This window comes from Salvia hispanica, chromosome 4 (assembly GCF_023119035.1).
Source record: "Salvia hispanica cultivar TCC Black 2014 chromosome 4, UniMelb_Shisp_WGS_1.0, whole genome shotgun sequence".
Taxonomy (NCBI): domain Eukaryota; kingdom Viridiplantae; phylum Streptophyta; class Magnoliopsida; order Lamiales; family Lamiaceae; genus Salvia; species Salvia hispanica.
In genome coordinates, this window is record NC_062968.1 from 39,620,976 (window position 1) to 39,641,724 (window position 20,749).

Here is a 20,749-nt window from a genome sequence, read left to right on the forward strand (position 1 = left end):
GTCTGTTTGATGTGACTCATTATCATATAACAATCTATGAAGGATTAAGTTAAAGATTACTCCATCTGTCCCTAATAATTCGTCACCATTTGATCTGACACGAGTTTTAAGAAATGTAAAAGAAAGTGAGTTGAAAAAGTTGGTGGCATGTGTATCCTACTTTTCTATATTAGTTTTATAAAAAAATGTGAATGCAAAAGAGTCAGTGGAATGTAGGGTCCACTACCAAAAATGGTAAAAGTGAAAGATGACAAATTTTTAGGGACGGATGAAAAAGGAAATAAGTGATAAATTTTCAGAGACGGAGGGAGTACTATTTTAGTTAGAGAAGTTGACTTTAAATCATTATTATATGATTATCCATCTAGGATTAAGAGGTGAAATTCAATATCGTGAACCAAATATAATACTCCCTCTGTCCCATTAAAAATGAAACGTTTTCCTTTTTTGTTTGTCCCATTAAAAATGAAACGTTTCCTAAAATGGAAACAACTCTATCTCTACTTTTTCATCTCTCTTACTTTACTCTCTCCTCATCAACTCACAAAACAACACTACATAAAATCCCGTGCCGATTTCCAAATGTTTCATTTTAAGTGGGACGGAGGGAGTATATTGCGTGATTTAATATAGATGAATTGACATAGAAAATATATTATGGTTTTTTTTTGTTCGTATATGTTGTGTATGTGGGTTGATTTGTGGAGTATGAAAAATGTCTTCAAGGCGCCCATCTAGTTGGATCCAACTATTAATAAGAATTTATATTAATTAGTTGATAAAGACATTTGAATTTTGTAACATATGCTTGTGCACTTTTTGGAATTTAAACGAAAGATTGCCGAAATGTTTGTATTGCAAGAGCATTTATAGTGAAGGCAGTCGTCTCACATCAAAAAAATTCAATAAGGAAATCCAAATGCATCAGTTTCCTTGCATACCTAATGGAATAATTCCAAGCCTAATACTTTAAAAAAGAGGAGTAAATATAATCGACTAGAAGAAGAAAACAAAGTAGAAAATGAAAGTTTTGGTAGCTAATCAATAAGGACGAATGCAAACTTTTAATCAAATGTGGAATGAGAAAAATTAATTCTATGAATATGCCACTTGCCTACTACTATGTGTGATTTTGATCTATGTGGTTCGGTGCAAACTAAAAATCTCATAGTATGTTAATGTCAATAGGTATAATAATTTTGGCCATTAGATATTATTTTTGGTAGTATTAGCTATAGCCTTGATCTTTTTTGGAAGTTCTTATTTGAGATTGTAAATGTACAGATACGATTTTAATTGGTTTCAACTTATGAATTACGAATATTAATCTATGATTTTCAATCGAATAGTTTCATCTAATCTTTATTAGGTAACCTTGATCTTTTTGTTTTATGTTTCTTTAATCCAATAAATAATTTCTTCTAATCTTTATTAGGCTTTATTTTTAATTCATAAAAATCAGAGCTTTTTTAATCAAACCACAAATACTGTTTATATATAATAATAGGTGAATTTCGGAATATTCGAATTCAAAGACATTGATTATGAATTTGTGATCATAATGTCACTCACCCTCGCTTCCAGCTTGGTCATGTCCCTTTCCATATATATCTCTATGTATATTAGAAGGATGTATTAAAATAAAAAATACTCTATGAATTATTTTCAATTCATATTTCAGTGAATTCGTAATCTTTAAGTTAGAAATTCAAGATAAATTAAAATTTAATTTTGAAGTCTCACATTTTAATAGCATTTTTTTTAATTGTGATTCCTAATTGTTACTTCCTCTGATCCACTATAGAAGTCCTAATTTGTCATTTTCATCTTGTCTCGAATAGAAGCCTCATTTCACATTATTAATTTTGGGCAAATAGACTCCAGATTCTACTAACTCATTCACTTACATATAAAATTATAAAAGCAGGTCTTACATTCCATTAACTTTTCCCCCCACTAACCACTTTATTTAAAAATTCAACCAATTTCTTAAAACCCATGTCAATAAAAAATGGGATTTCTATTGGGAAACGTGGAGAAGTATTTAAGAAGAATTTATCACTCTCTAGTAGTACTCCTTCCGTCTCATAAGAATATGCAAATCTTTCCTTTTTGGTTCGTTCCACGAGTATATACACTTTCTAATTTTAAAAATTCTTTTCTTTTTAATGAGGTGAGACTCATTTTCCACCAACAATACTTTAATTACTTTTCTCTCTATCTCTCTTTATCTTTACCAATTTTGCAAACTCATGCTGAATCCAAAATGTTATTATTTACTACCTCCGTCCACGAAAATTTGTCCTATTTTTCCATTTCCGTCTGTCCCCCAAAATTTGTCCTATTTCACTTTTACTATTTTTGGTAGTGGACCCCATATTCCACTAACTCATTCCTACTCACATTTTATTATAAAACTAATATATATAAATAGGACCCACAATCCACTAACTTTTTCAACTCACTTTCCATTACATTTCTTAAAACTCGTGCCCGGTCAAACTGAGACGAATTTTCGTGGACGGAGGTAGTAATATTTAGAGATGCAGGGGGTAGTATTATTGTGCGCATGTGAATAATTTTACATTGTTTTTCCCATTTTGCCCTCAAATAAATCTATAAATACCATCACTAACATGCAAGAAATGAAACCAACAAAAATAAAATTAGAAGCCTTCTCCTCACCATATGGAGGCACACTCCGCCGCCGCATCGCCGGAAAATCCAAAAATCGGCACGGTGCGCTGCCTCTATGATGCATTAGCGGCCGGGAACAGGAGAATCTCGGGCCTCATAGCGAGCGACCTAGAGTGGTGGTTCCACGGCCCACAGAACTGCCACTACATGATGAAGACGCTCACCAGGAAATTCTCCCCGGCCGATTTCAAGTTCGAGCCGCGGAGCATCGAGGTGGTCGACGACGACTGCGTTATCGTGGAGGGGTGGGAGGGGGATCAGGTGTATTGGGTGCACGTGTGGACCCTCCAAAACGGCGTGATCACGCAGTTTAGAGAGTATTTCAATACTTGGCTAACCGTCAAGGATTTAAAGCGGCGGCGGCAGCCGCTTGTTAAGTATATGAGCGGCGCCGCTACTCTATGGAGGAGTCACCCTCAGGACTTGGCCAAACGGTCGTTGCCGGAGCTGATGCTTGCCATTTGACCACGCTACAGGAGATGAGAAATAATGAGTGGTTGTTTTTGTAAACATAAAGGAATTTGTGTTTATTTTTGCAAGTCTTATTGCAATATTAAGTCTCAAAATCGCATTGCTCCAACTTGGTCTCAGAGGCAGTAAGAAAAGTTCAATCAATGACAACATAGTACCACAAGTTGGTAAATAATCTATATTTATAAAAGAGATGATTAATGGTTTTACTTTCGTCCTTGCATAGAACGCACCCATCATCACCAATCGTTGAGCTCTATATTTAAATAATATATTCTATCCATCCCAAAGTAATTGAAACATTTCTTTTAGATACAAGATTTAAGAAATTGATGTGTTAAAAATTAAAGTGGACTATAAAGTAAGAGATTACATAATAAATTATGAAAGATGAGTTGCCAAAAGAGTAAATAACTCAACTATCTTAGGACAAGCCAAATATAGGAATACAACTCAACCCAAATTAAAGTGGAGTGTAAAGTAAGAGAATTAAATAGGAATACTCCCTCCGTTCCCTCATAGTTGAATTATTTTTCTATTTCAGGAAGTTCCTTCATACACTACAAAAAATTCGCGATTTAGAGGCAGAAATATACGCCACTAAATCTAAGATTTCCGCCAGTAACGAGTTAGTGGCAGATTCACTGGCAGAACAGAACCGCGACAAAAAACTCGCCATTAAAATTCAGGGGCAGGAACTTTTCCGCCACAGAAACTTTACTGGCGGATTAGACATGGAAAATAGTTTGCCACAAAAATTCCGCTGCTAAAAATTTAAAATAGTGGCGGATTTGGAGCGCCATTATTAGTGGCGGATTTGATTCCGCCACTGTTTTTATATAGATTTTTATTTTATTATTTACCCACTCTGTTATGATAATTTTTCAACAAATTAATACAATTTTCATAGTATAGCATAGTAAAACTAAACATAGATATACAAATATTGATTAATTACTCATAACACCAAAGTTTAATAATATTGAGGGTGCCAATTCTAAAACTTAGTTAATAACAAAATAGCAATTCATTTTCCTTCTGAGTTTCATGTGCAAATTCTAAAACTTAGTTAATAACAAAATAGCGATTCATATACCTTCTGAATCTCATGTCTGCAAAATTATCATCTACATATATCTTGTTCCTTCCCAAGTTTCATGAACTTCGTATCTTTCCTTTCCAAATCTTTGAGCCACCTCCTAAAACCACACACACGTACAATAGCATTAAAACTAGTGTTTTCCAATGATATTAAAGGTAATTAATCTAAACTTTCCAAATAACCCTAGAACTAAGACATATTAAATCAAAGTCATTGCGTGACTTCTACTGTTACAAGTCCTCTCACACCATGGTGATAAAATAAACTATTTACAAATATAGTATTCCCTTCGTCCCTCTATAGTAGAGGCATTTATTTTCAGCACGGAGTTTAAGAAAAATTGTTTTAAATGAGTTAAGTAAAAGGAAAAAGTACAAAGGAAAAAGGTAGAGAGATGAAGAGAGAGTATAATACTTTTTGCCAAAAAAGGAAATGAGTCAGCTACAGTGGGACAACACAAAAGAAATACGACTCAGCTACAGTGGGACGAAGGGAGTAATTTTTTCTCTTTCTTACTTTATTCTCTCTACTTTATTCACTTTCTACTTTTTTTCCCACTTTTACTTTTTTATCTATTTATTTGACACACTCAACATCCATTTGTTAAACTCAATGTCGAAAAATTTCGCCTCAAATATGAGGGAACAGAGGGAGTACAAGTGATACAACTCACATCATTTATAATGTGACCCCAAAATCCACTAAGAGCATCCACAATGGTTGTGAGATCGTCCGCCCATTGCAGGCTGACAGACGATCGAAAGTTCGGTCGTCTGGGTCGGACGACCGATCCTTTGTTCGGACCCATTTTCCATTTTTTTTATTTTTTATTTTAAATTTCTATAATAAATTCAACTTAATTTTCACTCATTTCACAAAACTTTCACATAACTTTCACACAACATCTCTCACAATCAAACATCTCTCTTTCATTCACTCTTCAAAAGTTTTCGGGTGAAGATCCAAATCGGGCTATGACACGCATAATGTTTTCTTTTGGGGACAAGATTCTCGGAGGTATTCGTGCAATACAAGAACAAGAGCAGGTCTCGACGCTCATCCGCCATCGGACATTCGTCCACCAAGAGCATGGCCTAGCTCATCAACGTCTGTCGCTGACAGTTTAGGATGCAGCGAGAACTGTTTCTCCACAGAATCGGTCTATCCCCGCTTACGAAGTGCACGGTTGTGTTTCATCAATTGGCCTATGGTACCACGGCGGACATGTTCGACTAGTATCTTCACGTCGGGGATACAACTGGCCGGGAGTGTCTGGCAAAATTTTTTCAAGGTGTGGTTGACGCCTTCGGCGCCACATATTTGCGCAAGCCGAATGCCGAAAATTGCCAGTTCCTGATGCAGATGCACGATAAGGTGCACGACTTTCTTAGAATGTTAGGGAGCATAGATTGTATGCACTGGGGGTGGAAGAATTGTCCGACAGCATGGAGAGGCCAATTCACCAATGGGTATAAGGGTACCCACCCGACGATGATCCTTGAAGCCATCGTTGACCACTGTCTTTTAATCTGGCATGCTCATTTTGGCGTATCCGGGTCAAACAACGACATCAACTTGCTGAACACGTCGAGTCTCTTCACCGAACAATGCAATGGAAACTTTACGGTTATCAAGTTCACTGCCAACGGACGACAGCATCATATGAGGTACTACTTAGCCGATGATATATACCCGAGTTGGCCAGTTTTCTTGAAGATGATCTCCTTCCCAACGGATCTGAAGAGAGCCTTTTTTGCACAACGACAAGAGTCTGCACGGAAGGATATGGAGCGATGATTCAGTGTACTTCTAGGGCGTTGGGCAATAGTGAAAGCCCCGGCTCGTTCATGGTACATGCATCATATCGCCAATGTCATGTACGTGTGCATCATTTTTCACAACATGATTATTCACGATAAAGGTTCAAGAGTTGACGATTGGTCCAATGATGAAGCCGAACCGAGCGCAGGTCATGCAACCCCGCTGGTCATTCGAGGTTTACCCTGCGGAATCACTGAGAAATTACAAGCAGAGGAGAACATGCGCAACCGACAAGCCCATCTTCAACTCATGAATGACATGGTTGAAGAAGTTTGGGCATGTAGGAGTCGTTGAAATTTTACCTCTTTTAAGTATTTCCGTTGTAATTTTTTTAATTAAGTAATGTATGTTTTGATAGTTCTTTAATTTAATATCTAATTTTCCTTTTTATAATGTGCGTAAACATAAAAAAAATAATGTTAAAATTCAAAAGAAAAATGGATAATTGATAGGGCAGACACTAGAGCGAAACCACTGCAGAAAGAAGGGTCGGACTAAGAAATGCAGATGTGACAACTACTAGTCCTCCCACTAGGGCGACCATTGTGGATGCTCTAACACTCATTTCATTACCTTTTTCTTGTTTCTCTTTTACTTTTTCTCATCTCTCTTTTATTTTTGCCACTTGCACATTAAAATCCATGATTTCATTGGCTCCCTTTGTCCCACTTTAGAAGTCTCATTTGAGTTCAGCACAGATTCTGAGAAACGTCAAAGAAAGTTGGTGAAAAAAGATAATGGAATATGAATCCTACTTTTATATATTAGTTTTATAATAAAATATAAGTGGAAAAATGTTAGTGGAATGTGTGACCTATTACCATTTATTCCCTCCGTCCCATAGAAATATGCCATTTGGGGTTGACACAGATTTAAATGTGTAATTGGTAAAGTAAAAGAGAACGAGAAAAAATAGTTGAAATTGTGTAGTGATAGTGGAACCCATAAATGATAAAGTAAAAGAGAAGGATAAAAAGATTATCATAAATGGATATGCACTATTTGTATGAGACGCACGAAAAAGAAAATATGGCCACGGAGAGAGTATGAAATATTCTAACCAAAACTCTTAAAATGGAACATGTAATAATGATAAACTGGGACTCCTAGAGTTTGAGGGAGGGATTATAAATTTGTCTAACTTTTTCTCCATTACCCAAGTCAAACCGGGCCTTTAAATGGGGGACAGGACAGGAGGAAGTAATGAAGTTTTATGTTTAATAATTATTTCAACTTCTCTTCTATTTGGATGTGTATACAGTACATTAGATTGCAGAATTAATGTAAAAAACCATGATTCATGAGAATATGTTTCTCTAAGCCATGTATCTATATGTTGCTTTGAAATTTATTAAAAAAATGCATGAATCTGTAACTTTGAAATTTAAAATCACAATTACAAAAGGCTTTGCCGGACTAAAATCCATACTTGACACCTCTAAATGTAAGTTGCAACACATTAAATTTAGAACAAGCACACATGTCTCACTAAGCAGTTTTAGGAGACTTATATCAGAGAAAATGGCACAATTTACAGACATCTTTGAGAAGCTAAGTCCAGCAGTGTCCGAAAGAAATGGTGAGGATACATGGGAGGTTTCTCTGTAAGTGCCTACAAATCAACACACTGATTATATTCTATGTTTTCTCACAACACTATTTGACTATATAATGAAGTGTTGATTAAGATTAATTACCTGATGAATTAGGACTGTGGAAGGTGTCATCCCAGGAACTGTGTTAACCTCAATGATCAACACCTACAAGATATACAAATCTTACATTATTCGCGAGATCGATCAGTCAGAAATCAATCTAACCGATATTCAACTTACCTCGCCACTGTCAACATTCACAAACGCATCAATTCGCGAAAATCCTTCCAACTGGAGAGTGTTCGCTATGAGTTCAATGTGTTCTTTACATTTCTCAAGGGCTTCCGTACTGCTTATGTGGACACGAATGTAAGCACGAGTAACATATAAAGAAAATACACAACTGTAAAGCTATTTATAACAAGATTATAGAAAGAAAATGCAGCAGCAAACATTTACTAGAATTAATATCTCAATGACCTTATTATTGAGAGGGGTGGTGGTGTCAAGTTGATGCCGGTTCCGCCTAGCAAAAACGAGAAAAAAATATGCAACGTGTAAGAAAAAAGAAAAGAAAGAATTTCTTAAATGAATAGAATCAATACCTTGAAATTTCTCCTCTAGTGATAGTATATCTCCAGTTTCTTTAACAGTGATGCTAGGAGTCAAAGACCTCATTGCCCCGCGTTTACCGATCACGCCAACTGTTATCTCGACCCATCGGCTATTGCCTTCCCACAGAAAGTCATGTGTATCGGGTGAAACAACTATCTCATCAGTCTCAACAAAGGGCTCGAATATCAAGAGCTCTGGAGTAGGAATTGGCATTTCAATCATCCCGTGCGCCTGTATGAATTCGTGGAATAATGCTAATCAAGTATGCAAAGATGTTTTTCTACTTACAGTCTACATGTAGATTCTCAATATATACCTTTGACAAACTATTAGGAGGAATCCGCGCTAGGCCACTCTCTAGCACTTTGATATACACAGCAAGGTCCCCATCACAACTGTAGCGCGAAATGCATATCATATCAATGGAAGGGAGCAAGAAAGAGCGTCCTCAAGTTGAAGATGCGAATACCTACCATAATCTTGCTACTCCAGTTGAGCAACCGTCTCTAGCTGGTTTAACGCAGACTGTGTCAGAACCGAGTTTTGATGTTAAATCATGCCATGTTTCGAGTGGTGGGATTTTTAGTAGTTCCTCTTTCCTTCTTACTTCCTTATTGATTGTTAGGACACCGTGAGATGCAAGCTGAAACCAGATTGATACTAATGTCAAGAGTGAAGTTTCTAAAAAATGGTGAACGAATCTAGTTACCGTACACGTTGGGAATCTAGTTACCGTACATGTTGGAGGGCAAACGACGTTGCTACTTTATCCATACATGTCTTGGAAGCAAAAACTCCGGGACCTTGAATTCAAACAGCAGATGATCAAAAGTGTTGTTTCAACTCACGGTAACCGTACGAGACAGAGTCGAATGTTACCAGTATAGGGAACTCCCTCGGCCTCCAATAGCGACTGAAGAGTACCATCTTCGCCTATTCCACCATGAACTATCCAGCAAATTAAAATGATCAGTATTGTAGCTTCGTATTTTATAGTCGAATGTAGTAAGTTTTTTTGTACCAGCAATAAAAACAGCTGCCCCTTCTTCTTTAGCTTGCTTGATCCATTGGTCAAGGTAAAGTCTCTTTGGTATGTCATCAGATATATCGAACCCTGTGAACCAAGTGTGTTTCTTCAACCCTTCTGCGATCTCATCCATTACTTGACTTCGCAAGTGAGAAGTCAGCGCTGCTCGAACAGGCTCAATGGCCTCAATGCATGCGTCCAAAACTTCCTCAGTAGTATGCCTCAGCACCACAGAATATCTGTCCACCAAAATCAACGCCAAGATTTTTCGCAATATATTAGTAAACATCTGGTGTTGCGTATACACTTAAAGACTATGCATAAATGGCTTACGGTAAGGACCAAACCGCCCTTGAGCCGTTTGTACTGGATGCGAGCAAGCAAGGTGTCACCTCGAGCTGTAGTAGACAAAAAGCTTCTTTCACCGTATCGCTTCATAAAACGAAAAGAAGATTGGGATGGTGAAAACTTACATCGCTAAATGTTTGTAAATTTAGCCAGACATTAGTTCCACTCATAAGGGATACTTGTCGCTCTGAAGTGTCTCCACCGAAAATAACATAAACTTTCCTCCTTTGATCTTGATGTTTTGCAGGAGATTTGTTAGGTTTCGAATATTTCTTCTCTAGATATGGACTTGACACCACACTATAACGGTGGAGGCTGGGAAACCGCAAGCAAGCATGTTGGATTACGGTGCGAAGAATATTGGAGTGGGAAAATCCAACCTTTGAAGCTTGCTGAAATAAGAAACTTGTTTGCTCCATACCACTTATCTGGATGATAACATTCTATTAAATGAAGTAAAATGTTTTGAAAATATTGGAACTAAAATAGATGGATTGCATAATCAGACCAGGTTAATATCAGTGAACACTATTGTCCCTGACTCCGAGTGCCCAAACTTATTGCCTTTAAGGTACCTAGCATTAGCCGAAGGTGGCAAAAACCAACCATCGATTCTAGCAAAATCACGCAGGCCAAGCCGATGAAATAACAGAGAGGCACCTTCACGAATAAGTCTAGTTACATCTTCTGGAAATCGAGGTGGAGTATGGTAAGCAACCTGCAAAGGTTGCACGGTCATTTTGGACAAGTTCGAAACAGCAATCGAGTTAAAGAACATAAAATAACATGCAGAAAAAGCTCTTTCTACCTGCTGTGTTGGTAGATATTTTCGCCTATAGTTAAAAATGACGTCCTTTTCACTTAAATCGACGTTGCTGTGAGATTGAAGTTCCACCTACATACGCATCCGAATTTACAATAAAAGAAACATATGCGCACCATTTCATAACTGAAAATGTAGATGAAATTTTGATCTGAGATGAGCTTATACCTCAGTTGGGAGTAGAGCAACTGGCTGGCAATCGAGGCCAGAACTTACATCGAGAACGATGGTTGTAAATTCTCTGCCACCTTCTAGGAAAATTTCCACAACAACTTTATCATCAATTCCCTGCCAAAAAAGAGAACTGATAAATTCCATTGTAATTGATAAATAGAGGAGAGGGATGAAGAGTTACCTCTGAAATGATTGCATTAGCTTTTGTTAGAGAATCAGTAACACCATAAGCAACAGCAACTCCAATACTCGATCCAGCTCTTGCTGGTTTTACCTGAAATTGTGTCACAAATATGGTGATGTTATGTTTTTCAGTATCTCCTTTAAATGAAGAAATATCTTACCACAACTTTTCCTTGTTCGACATCCAAATTATGGTTACTGAACCAATTTGACAACTCAGTTTGTTCGAATTCATATCCCTGAAAACGAAGATCATTCTGAGAGAAACGAAGAAGACAAATTATTTAAAAACCATACGACCTTTACCTGTACCAGGAAGCTCGGTACTGTAACGAATCCTTGTCTGTCAAGCTCCAACGAGGCATCATACTGCAAATATTCGATAGCAAACAACATAAGCACTTGCCTCACTGTTCTATCATTAAAGAATGTAATTCATGACATACTTTGTCAAATGCAGTGCGACATTCACTAGACTGCGTTCCAACGAAAGGAATATTCGATTTCTCCAATAGCTCCTGAAAAATAGCATCACACATAATTAAAATAACACATGTAGTAGTAAAAGACTTGTTTGAGTAGTGGTATATAATCTGACTTGAATCCCTCCGTCTTCGCCAAAACGACCATGTATGACCGGAAATACTATATCGACAGAGGTGGCAAGGTGTTGGACGAATTCAGCTAACGACTCAAAGCCTTGCGCAAGGCTGCAAGCATAGCGCGATGAGAGAACAGTTGTATTAAGAATGAAAAGAAGGTGAAGGTAGAAAGCAGTGTTATATACCTTTCAAGTTTGAAATCAAAATCGGCAGGTGTGTTCGAGTAGAGCTGAGCAGACGAAATGGCGAAAGCTTTCATAGCGTAGTCTATGTAATAGCAACTCACGTGCAAATCATCTCCCTATGGCACAACAAATGAGCAAACGAGGAAATGTCACGAATTTGTTCCAAATATTCATTTTTTGAAAAACAAGTCCATAACAGTGACATGACCGTTAGTTTTTTGATGAAACCGTAAAAAATGACCACTCTGATAAATAGTATTTCATTTGTTATTGATGTATTTTTCAGAAAGTCAATGTTTTGGACCAAATTCGTATTTTGGTCATATGTTTAGGACTAAAATTGAGTTTTAGGAAAGCAGAAACCTGAATATGATCGAGCACTGATCGGGCGGAGTTGAGAGAAATTCCGCGCTCGGCGGAAGGACCGCCGCAGATGAGTCCAACTCGCAGTATCCTACCTTCCTCTTCTTCCTCGGCAGTGCGGGCATACTCAACCTCGGTCGTGGCGGAGGATCTCACCAATCCAATGCTGCGGAGGGGAAGTGGACTCTGCTTCCTGAGGTTGAGAGCACCACGAGGGCGAGGGAAGGACGGAGGAGAGTGGAGCAGCTGCGCGGTTTCAGTTCGGAGGCGGTTGGAGGTGAGTGCGGCGGCCATTGGAGTGGTCAGTGCTTTCCCGGTGGAGTAATGATACAATTATGTTATGTATAATGTATATACACTCGGGGAGAATTCATATTATAATTGGACGGCAGCACTCAGTTTTTGTTTTTTATCTATTCATTTTATTGATTAGAGGATCAATTATTAGTACAAATCTTCGTGATTTAATAAAATCAACGGTCCAACGGTATGAAATACTTCCCCGTCTATAAAAAAAATAATCATACTTATAGATGAGACGTACTTCATGGAAATATTAGTAAAGCAAGACAGAAGTAAAAAAATACTTTTTCCGTTTCTTCATAGTTGAGGCGGAACTTTTAGAAATGAATGTTGGGTGTGTTAAATAAATAGATAAAAAAGTAAGAAAGAGGAAAAGATAGAAAGAATAAAGTATAAAATGAATAGAGTAGAGAGAATAAAATAAGAGAGAGTAAAGTAAGAAAGAGAAAAAAGTTACCATATATGGAAATGACTCAACTATGAAAAAACTTCTTAAAATGGAAAAATGACTCAACTATGAAGAAACAAGGGGAGTAGATAAAGTAAGAGACATGAAAAAAAAAGTAAGTAGAGTATAGAAAAGAGGAGAAAAAATGGATAAATTATGAAAGAAAATCTTTCTATTTTTAAAAGTGGAACTATTTTTCGTGGATATGCTAAAATGACAAAATAAGACCATTTTTCATTGGAGAGTTTTATTGAAGAGTTTTGGAATGCATGAAATTTGATATGAAATCTAGTTTGTTTTGAATGCATAGTATACCACTCTATTCCCCATTAATTATTCACTTTTGCAATTTTCATTCATCCCTATTAATTGTCCATTTTTACTTTTTATTATAAAGGGTAAGTAGAGCTCATATTTCACATACTTATTTTACTCGCATTTTATTACTCTTCATGTTCCATAATAGATGTCACATTTTTTTTTTAGTTTATCTTACAAAAGATGTCACATTTCTTTTCTTTTTTTATGAAAAAAAATTCTATCTCACATTAATATAATCCATCCCATAAAAATAGTCTCTTTTTTCTATTTCGATTCATCACAAAAATAGTATCTTTCTATTTTTGGCAAGTTTTTTTCTCTCTTATAAGACTAGCTTCATTCTTCATTAACAATACATCAATCTTTTTTCTTTCCACATCTCTAGTACTTTACCAATTTCATATTAAAACTGACGTCGTCCCCAAAAGTTTCTACTTTTATGGGACGGATGGAGTATACTATTTTCCCTCTCCACCTAACATACAAAACAATATCTCCTAAAGATCTCGTATCATTACTCAAGTATGTCATCTATTATGAATGCAGAAAATATAAAACTAGTGACTTATATTCCTCTGACTTTTCTAACTCATTTTTCTTTATATTTCTTAAAACTCGTGCCAAAATCAAAGTGGATAATTATAGAGGGACAAAAGGAGTATGACAGAAATACTTATAAAGTTGGTATAAATAAATACGAGGATAAGCGACAAATTTGGAAGCGAGAGAGGGAAGTTATTTTATTTCGGTAGTTGGAATCTTTCCTAGCCAATACGACAATGGCCAAGACAAATCCAGACCAACTTATTTAAATATGATCAAGAAAACAAAGCTCAGATTAAAAAACAGCACAAAATTCAGAACAAAATAAAATAGAACCATTACTATGTAAATGGATGTAGCCGCAGATATTATTCCCACAATCTATATAGTAGAGATAACCACAATCGCACAAACAATAAATGTGCATATTTCTTAACTAGTTTATCATTTATATTGCGTCTATAGCTAAATCTATTTATGTAAAACTCTTATCATTTATATTAGGCAGCTATACCAGCAAGCTGATTAATGGTGTAAACGAAAAACGAATTCGCATTTTGCAGAGCCAAATGCTGCTTAAGTCAGGTCATCCTCCTCGAGTTCTTTCTCCTTTATATGTTCCTTCACCCTCAAGAGGAGTGTCGTCTTCCAAGAATCCTGCAGAATAATACACGACTTATACTACTACTACTCACCAATGTCGACGGATGATATTTGAGGAGAGGATAGGAATCAGTGTTTCGAGATTCAATAGATAGGACTGATATATCGAGACGAGGACTGTCTTTCTGTTAATAATGCATAATTCATCATCAAAAACGTGAATTTAGTGGCGAAGTGAGATTACCAGTTTGGTTATGCTGTCAAACTCCTTGACTGCGATAGTGAACTTTGCTGCATCTTCCTCATCAAATGCGACTGCCAAATTCTAATGAGCACACAACGTGATTACAAGAGGTGCTAAAATAACACATGTGATGGGAATAAGGAAGATGATTCAACAACCAAATTGAGCAAAACACTTACAGATAAAAGCCTGCACTCTCGGGTCCTTGAAAATGTAGGATCCAGGTCCTGTTATAGAAGTCGAAAACAGGTCAACGAAGGAAGATTTCAAATCATATTGAATAAAAACACTTGCCTGATATCTTTCTAATGCATTGTTGATGGCTACAATATCTCCTTTACATAGTTGGCAAATCCCGGCATTAAGAAGATGTCCTCGAGCTCCATACTTCAGTAAATTATTGCTCAAAGCGTAGCCAGCTACCTGTTCATATATTTCAGCAGCTGTATGGTACCTAATTAGAAAAGAAAGCAGTCTCTTAATATACAAATTAAGAGACTACAACGTAATCCGTTTAATCTAATTTTATTTCATGCAACAGAAAAGTCCAGATTATGTGCCAGGACTGCTTGAAATTAAGTAACTAACCATTACTGAAATACCGCAGGAATCATTAAAACTTACTTCCCTAACTGTGCTGAAAATTCCGCAACCTTTTGCCTGCACTGACTCGACGTAGTGTTAGCTTCCTCGATCTGATAAAGGTCAGCAGCGCGCTCAAAATAAGTTATTGCCTGATCCATATTCTTCTCTTGCTCGCACAAATCACCAATATCCTAAAAGATTTAAATTATGTCAGCCACCATTTACGGGTCTACAACTCTGCGGCCCAAAAGACTCCGTACAATTAAGCACCAGTCTAGAGACATGACAGAGATCGGAAGATGTATTAGGCAAGTATAATGAAATAAAAGCAATTATATGACACTCCCATAGGAAAAGGCTGAGTTTCTTTTTTGTCCGTCCTATAGAAATAGTCCACATCCATTTATCGAAAGCTTTTCTTCTTCTCTCTTACTTTACTAGTTACGTATTAAACCCGTGTCAACCCCAATTAGCCTATTTCTATAGGACAAAGGTAGAAGTCCTTCATTCATTTAGTTTACCTTGCAGTACTTTGCAGCCATATTGAGTCGATTTATCTCCAAAAGCAAATTTACTGCTTGGTCTAAACACGATATAGCCTCTGCACAAAATGAGACCAAACTCAGTCCTACAATTCCTCGGCTTCCACACACATTATCAACCACATTAAGCCAAAAACTCAAGAATCTAGAGCAACTTCAACATACACATACGTTTGGGAGAAATTTTCTTGTAGCAATTTGCACTATCGACGTAAGCAGTTGCAGCTTCGTGCTTGCTGTCTGACTGCAACGAGTTATGATACCAAAATCACTTCCCCAGCTCCAACAGAAAAATAATAAATTGCAACTAAAACTCACAAACCTTCAAATTACAGCTAGCCAGTTTGATGTAAGCTGAAGCTGCTCTGTCCCCTGAAGAGCAACATAATCGTAAATGCATAAGCATTCAGCTCAATTCGCAAATTTTTATTTCATCCCCAATCTATAAATCACCTCAAATTCCTAAGCTGGAAAATAATAATCGGGGCTTTTACTTTAGATTTACGAATTAGATTGAAGAGCTGATCACAAAACTAGCTCCAATTAATGTATATACTGAATTCACCTAATTAGTTTATTCAATTACATAGCCTAAATATCTAAATCTCAAAAATCACATTAACTATACTGTACATGATCGATCTGGCATTGAAAATCATCAAATCGCTCTAAAGAAGATCAAACTGAAGGAATACTCACATGATTTTGAGAGTTTGTAGGAATTGGCTGCTTTTTGATAGAGATCGGCAGCGTCTTCATATTTGGAGCCAAACATGCCCCATCCTTTAATTTTCTTCTCAGCTTTGCGCTCGAATTCCTCGCCTTTAGCAACGTCGTACCCCATTCTTTATCCGATCGGAAAAAAACAAGACGAAGAGGGAAAGCAATCGATGAACCGTGAATTTATTTTCGACATCTTCTTTCACTGAGTCAGCCGGTAATATTCATGTTTTCACTACTTGTCTTATTTACTTGTTAAAGATTTACTTGTTAAAGATTATTTCATCTAATTTACTTTTAATTGAATGTCCTTTGATACTTATGGATAATGGTATATATCCTACTTACTTTTGTTTATTATGTAAATTTCATTATATATTGCTCCGGAGAGTGTTATATTACTAACTCAATATTTAATTGTTAATTATAATTAAATAATAGTAGTCTTTAGATATTTAAATCAAGGGCTTAAACCATTAGTCTGAAATGTTAATACGATAAAAAAAAAAAAAGTCAATAAGGACATTAAGGTCAATTTATAATAAATTAGTTATAATTAACTTTTAAAAAATATCACATAACTTTACAACGCATATAACCTTTTCAATTTAAATTATTTTTTCGCACAACATATCAAATTAAAGATAATTTCATATGGATTCTAATGAGATCCAACTTGCATATGTTCCGATGTCAAAATTTTTTAAAAAAATTAAAAAAATTTCAGTTTTTCGTACAACAACAAATGTCAATAATATATAAAATATGTCAATATATGTAGAATGTCATTCTTAAAGCAATGTTTGACATTCTCATAGCATTATATTGATATTTTCAAAACACTATATTGACATTTTCATCCAAAACCTTAAACTAATAGTTTTTTTTTTTATCTTTTTCAATTTAATTAATAAAAACGAAAATTACTAGTGGCAAATTTTAGACCACTAGATTTCTAAAATCCTATGATCTTAAATTAGTTGTAGTTGGTAACTAGAGAGTGAATTAGCAATTGATCACTCACCTATCTTACCTAGGGGTGGGTAGGTACGGTATACCTTACCGAAACCACCATACCGTATACCTTACCGTAAATACGGTATGCGAAAAAGTCATAACTTTACCTTACCAAAGTTTTCGGTATACCGGACTTCGGTATACCTTATTTTTCAGTATGAAGAATTTCCATACCGATACCGTACCTCATTTTCGATATACCGTACCGAAGTTCGGTATACCTTACTTTTGCGATATACCTAACTTTCAATATCAACTAAAATAGAAAATTAGAGTTTTCAGAATATTATTTATATTTTATAATTTTAAAAATAAATTAAATATAATTTATTTATAATTATATTTATATTTCACAGTAGATTTTATAATTTTAAAATATATAATATATTTTATACCGTAATTTATGGTATATACCGAATTTCGGTATGCACCGGTATACCGCGGTATTTGAAAATTCATACCATTACCTTACCGGAATTTTTCGGTAAGGTATCATACCGTACCGAAAGTCACGGTACAAAAATTCGGTATTTTCGGTATTTTTTCAGTACGATAAGGCCGGTATTTCGACATTTCGGTATTTTTTCCCCAGCCCTAATCTTACCTGTGTTATATTTTCGGTCCATCTTATTTTTCATATTTTGATGTATTAAATAAATTCACCAAATAGATGGGTTTGTTAGAAAAGGGAAGTAGAATCATACCAAATGTGACAGAATATTCATACAGGAAATTGGGGGATTACTTACCTTTTAGAACAAGTATGTTGTTAGGTGTATATTCTCTATTTCTTGTACACTACGATTCATTCCTATATAAAGGATGAATCTCAAATTCTCATTAATACAATACAATCCAGATAATTCAATAGAGTTAAACATGGTATTAAAGTTAGAGTTCGATCTAAACCCACAAAAATTGATCCAATTTTGTTTGGAATTTAGAAAAATTTCATCATCATTCCAATATCACCCTCTATCCCTCGACCAAAAGTCAACAAAAATCAATTCCAATCCCCAAGCAGCCAAGGCAATGCAACAGACTCGCAACAACATTCGGGAACAGAGCCAATCCCGTTCAAGTATACGATCTCGAGGACATAACCAACAAACCTAGCCAAGGGAACCACTCCCTCGAAGCTTATTAGAATACAAGAAGCAGATGAAAAGGAGAGGATTTACCAATGTTGACTTATCATGCATTGAGTTAAAAGCAAGTTCAACATTTTCAAGTAAAATTGTTAAACATAAAATTCTAGGAGTGGTTAACTAGGGCTTCTCACCAAGAACTTAGATTGCTTTAAGATACATGAATAAGTGACATTATGTAACTCAAACTAAGATGAACAATTCGACTTCACTATCGCTTCTCTGAGCGGTAGTAACAAACAAGTGAAAGTACAACATAAAAGAAATCTTGGTTTAATAGAGGTTTGAGGCGATTAAGTTATTGAATGAAAAGCGAAAATAACTATGATTGTGGACAAACAAGCCACCTTGTTTTAAATGTTTAGATTCCACAAATGATAGGAAATAACTAACTACAAGGACTAGACGAATTGGGCCCACCAATATAGCTAAAGAGGCATATCACTTAACAGTACTCAGAATATGATCTGGTAGGGGATTTCCGAGAGATTTAGGAAAAAGGGTCTCAATTTGCAGGCCTTTCGAAATTTGGGATTAATTTCGTTAACCTTTCGAAATATGGGATCGTGGCATGCAAATTTTTCGGAACAAGGGATTTTCAATTTTTATATGTTTTCTCTTCTTATTTCATATTATTTCTCTAATCTACTTATTCACAACAATTTTATTTACTAAATTTTGCAAATCAAAATCACCGATCTTCCATATTCTATTTTGCTATCCTCTACGCCACGTTCGCCTCAGCCTCCATCACCACCGCCGCCGCCGCCGCCAACACCATCCCCCCTCCCTCCCTATCCGCCTTCGGCCTCGACAAATCCCCCATCGAAGCCCTCCCTTTCTTCCGCTTCTCCTCCCTTCTCAGCTCCCGCTTCAGCCTCGAATGCGCAGTCTGCCTCGCCAAATTCGACGATGCCGGCATCCTTTGCCTCCTCCCCAAATGCATTCATGCCTTCCACATCGGCTGCATCGACCAGTGGCTCGAAACGAACTGCACCTGCCCCCTATGCTGCCTCCACGGCACCACCGACGATCTCTCCGCAAGTCTCCAGTTCCTACACAATCCGCCGCCGCCGCCGGATTCCAATCTCGAGCTCGAGCTCGAGGCAGAGAGAGAGGACGCCGATGCCGGAGAGCATGCCGCCGATGCACAGATTGAACCACAAGATCTTGGTGCTGAAGAGTCGGTGGAGAAACGTGATCTCCTCCGACATAATGCTCCTCAACTCAAGTGAGGAGGAGAGGAAATTAAGGTTTGAATCGGTCTCCCAGAATTCCAACCAGAAGAAATCCATGTCGGGAATCGTGGCTCATCCAAGATTCCATGATTAAAGTAATGGAAATTCGTCGTTTGAAGAAATGAATGTGATGAAGGAGAAAGGTTTGGCTTCTGGAAAAAAATTAGTGCAGCGGCGGTGGTGAAAATAATGAGTAAAAAATAATCAAAATTCTTGTGGATTAGAGGGTAATTTGGTCGATTCTTAAATATTGTTAGAAAAGTATTTAGAAAAAGGAAGAGAAAATAGTTAAAATTCAAAAATCCCTTATTTCAAAAAATTCGCATGCTACGGTCCCATATTTTGAAAGGCCAACGAAATTAATTTCAAATTTCAAAAGGCCTGCGAATTGAAACCTTTTTTCCGAAATATCTCGGGGATTTCCTCGGGTTTCTCCTGGCACTGTATGGCCAATTTGTGCAGCACATGAAGACACCTCCATTGGGTGTTTGATCTTGCTGAAACTCTTAAAATTTGCTAATGTTGCTCTACACTCTTAACTTTGCAAATCCTCTAGATATTTGATATTATGATTGGAATCAACAATTTCCTTCCATAATAATCTTTGATCATTCGCAAACCTTCACCACCATTATAAAAGTAAGGAGGCATTCCTTATTATAATGTACACCGTTAGGGAGGATTGCCGATTGTAACATTAGTTTGATATTGTCCGCTTTGGATCACCCTCACGGATTTGTTTTTGGATCACTCTCAAAAGGCCTCAAACTAATTGGGGTTGGACAAGAATTATATACATCTTCCAACTTCTCTCACTCATACAATGTGAGATGGGTTTGTACCCAACATCTATAACTCCTAAGCCCCCTTGCTCCTGTGGTTTTTTGACTATTTTCTAGTCAATTAAGTTGCCTCCCTTGTCCCTATCCTTTTATCCCAACAAGAATCGTCTCTGCAGTTGAATAATGCGACTTGCCACTTTCTTCGGCATACAAAAAATGCTAAAATAGCACTTTGGGAGATTCTTCACC

The 20,749-nt window shown here is 36.5% G+C and overlaps 5 protein-coding genes across 5 annotated transcripts; 3 read left to right on the forward strand and 2 right to left on the reverse strand.

Annotated features, from left to right (window-relative positions):
- The first annotated feature begins 2,688 nt into the window (after positions 1-2,688).
- Positions 2,689-3,182, forward strand: LOC125221043 (wound-induced protein 1-like). The gene has a single exon (XM_048123170.1). The coding sequence runs from the start codon at positions 2,689-2,691 to the stop codon at positions 3,160-3,162; it is 474 nt and encodes a 157-aa protein (XP_047979127.1). The 3' UTR covers positions 3,163-3,182.
- Positions 3,183-5,244: 2,062 nt separating this feature from the next.
- Positions 5,245-6,067, forward strand: LOC125221044. The gene is made up of 2 exons (XM_048123171.1): positions 5,245-5,377; positions 5,562-6,067. Exons 1-2 carry the CDS (start codon positions 5,245-5,247, stop codon positions 6,065-6,067), a joined length of 639 nt encoding a protein of 212 aa, XP_047979128.1.
- Positions 6,068-7,442: 1,375 nt separating this feature from the next.
- Positions 7,443-12,374, reverse strand: LOC125219405. Its single transcript, XM_048121375.1, has 22 exons — positions 12,007-12,374; positions 11,644-11,759; positions 11,455-11,566; positions 11,303-11,374; positions 11,163-11,225; positions 11,018-11,095; positions 10,855-10,947; positions 10,668-10,787; positions 10,485-10,571; positions 10,185-10,394; positions 9,802-10,104; positions 9,662-9,726; positions 9,323-9,567; positions 9,181-9,249; positions 9,040-9,104; positions 8,775-8,944; positions 8,618-8,696; positions 8,292-8,532; positions 8,167-8,212; positions 7,927-8,035; positions 7,789-7,851; positions 7,443-7,703 (listed from the first exon to the last, which is right to left on the reverse strand). The coding sequence occupies exons 1-22, from the start codon at positions 12,298-12,300 to the stop codon at positions 7,623-7,625; spliced, it is 2,781 nt and encodes a 926-aa protein (XP_047977332.1). The 5' UTR covers positions 12,301-12,374; the 3' UTR covers positions 7,443-7,622.
- Positions 12,375-13,934: 1,560 nt separating this feature from the next.
- Positions 13,935-16,535, reverse strand: LOC125219130 (alpha-soluble NSF attachment protein-like). The gene is made up of 9 exons (XM_048121011.1): positions 16,295-16,535; positions 15,918-15,967; positions 15,767-15,839; positions 15,575-15,654; positions 15,093-15,244; positions 14,763-14,922; positions 14,648-14,695; positions 14,469-14,549; positions 13,935-14,278 (listed from the first exon to the last, which is right to left on the reverse strand). The coding sequence occupies exons 1-9, from the start codon at positions 16,437-16,439 to the stop codon at positions 14,198-14,200; spliced, it is 870 nt and encodes a 289-aa protein (XP_047976968.1). The 5' UTR covers positions 16,440-16,535; the 3' UTR covers positions 13,935-14,197.
- Positions 16,536-18,364: 1,829 nt separating this feature from the next.
- LOC125221045 (E3 ubiquitin-protein ligase ATL42-like) lies at positions 18,365-19,715 on the forward strand. Its single transcript, XM_048123173.1, has 2 exons — positions 18,365-18,413; positions 19,225-19,715. The coding sequence occupies exons 1-2, from the start codon at positions 18,365-18,367 to the stop codon at positions 19,713-19,715; spliced, it is 540 nt and encodes a 179-aa protein (XP_047979130.1).
- Positions 19,716-20,749: the final 1,034 nt, after the last annotated feature.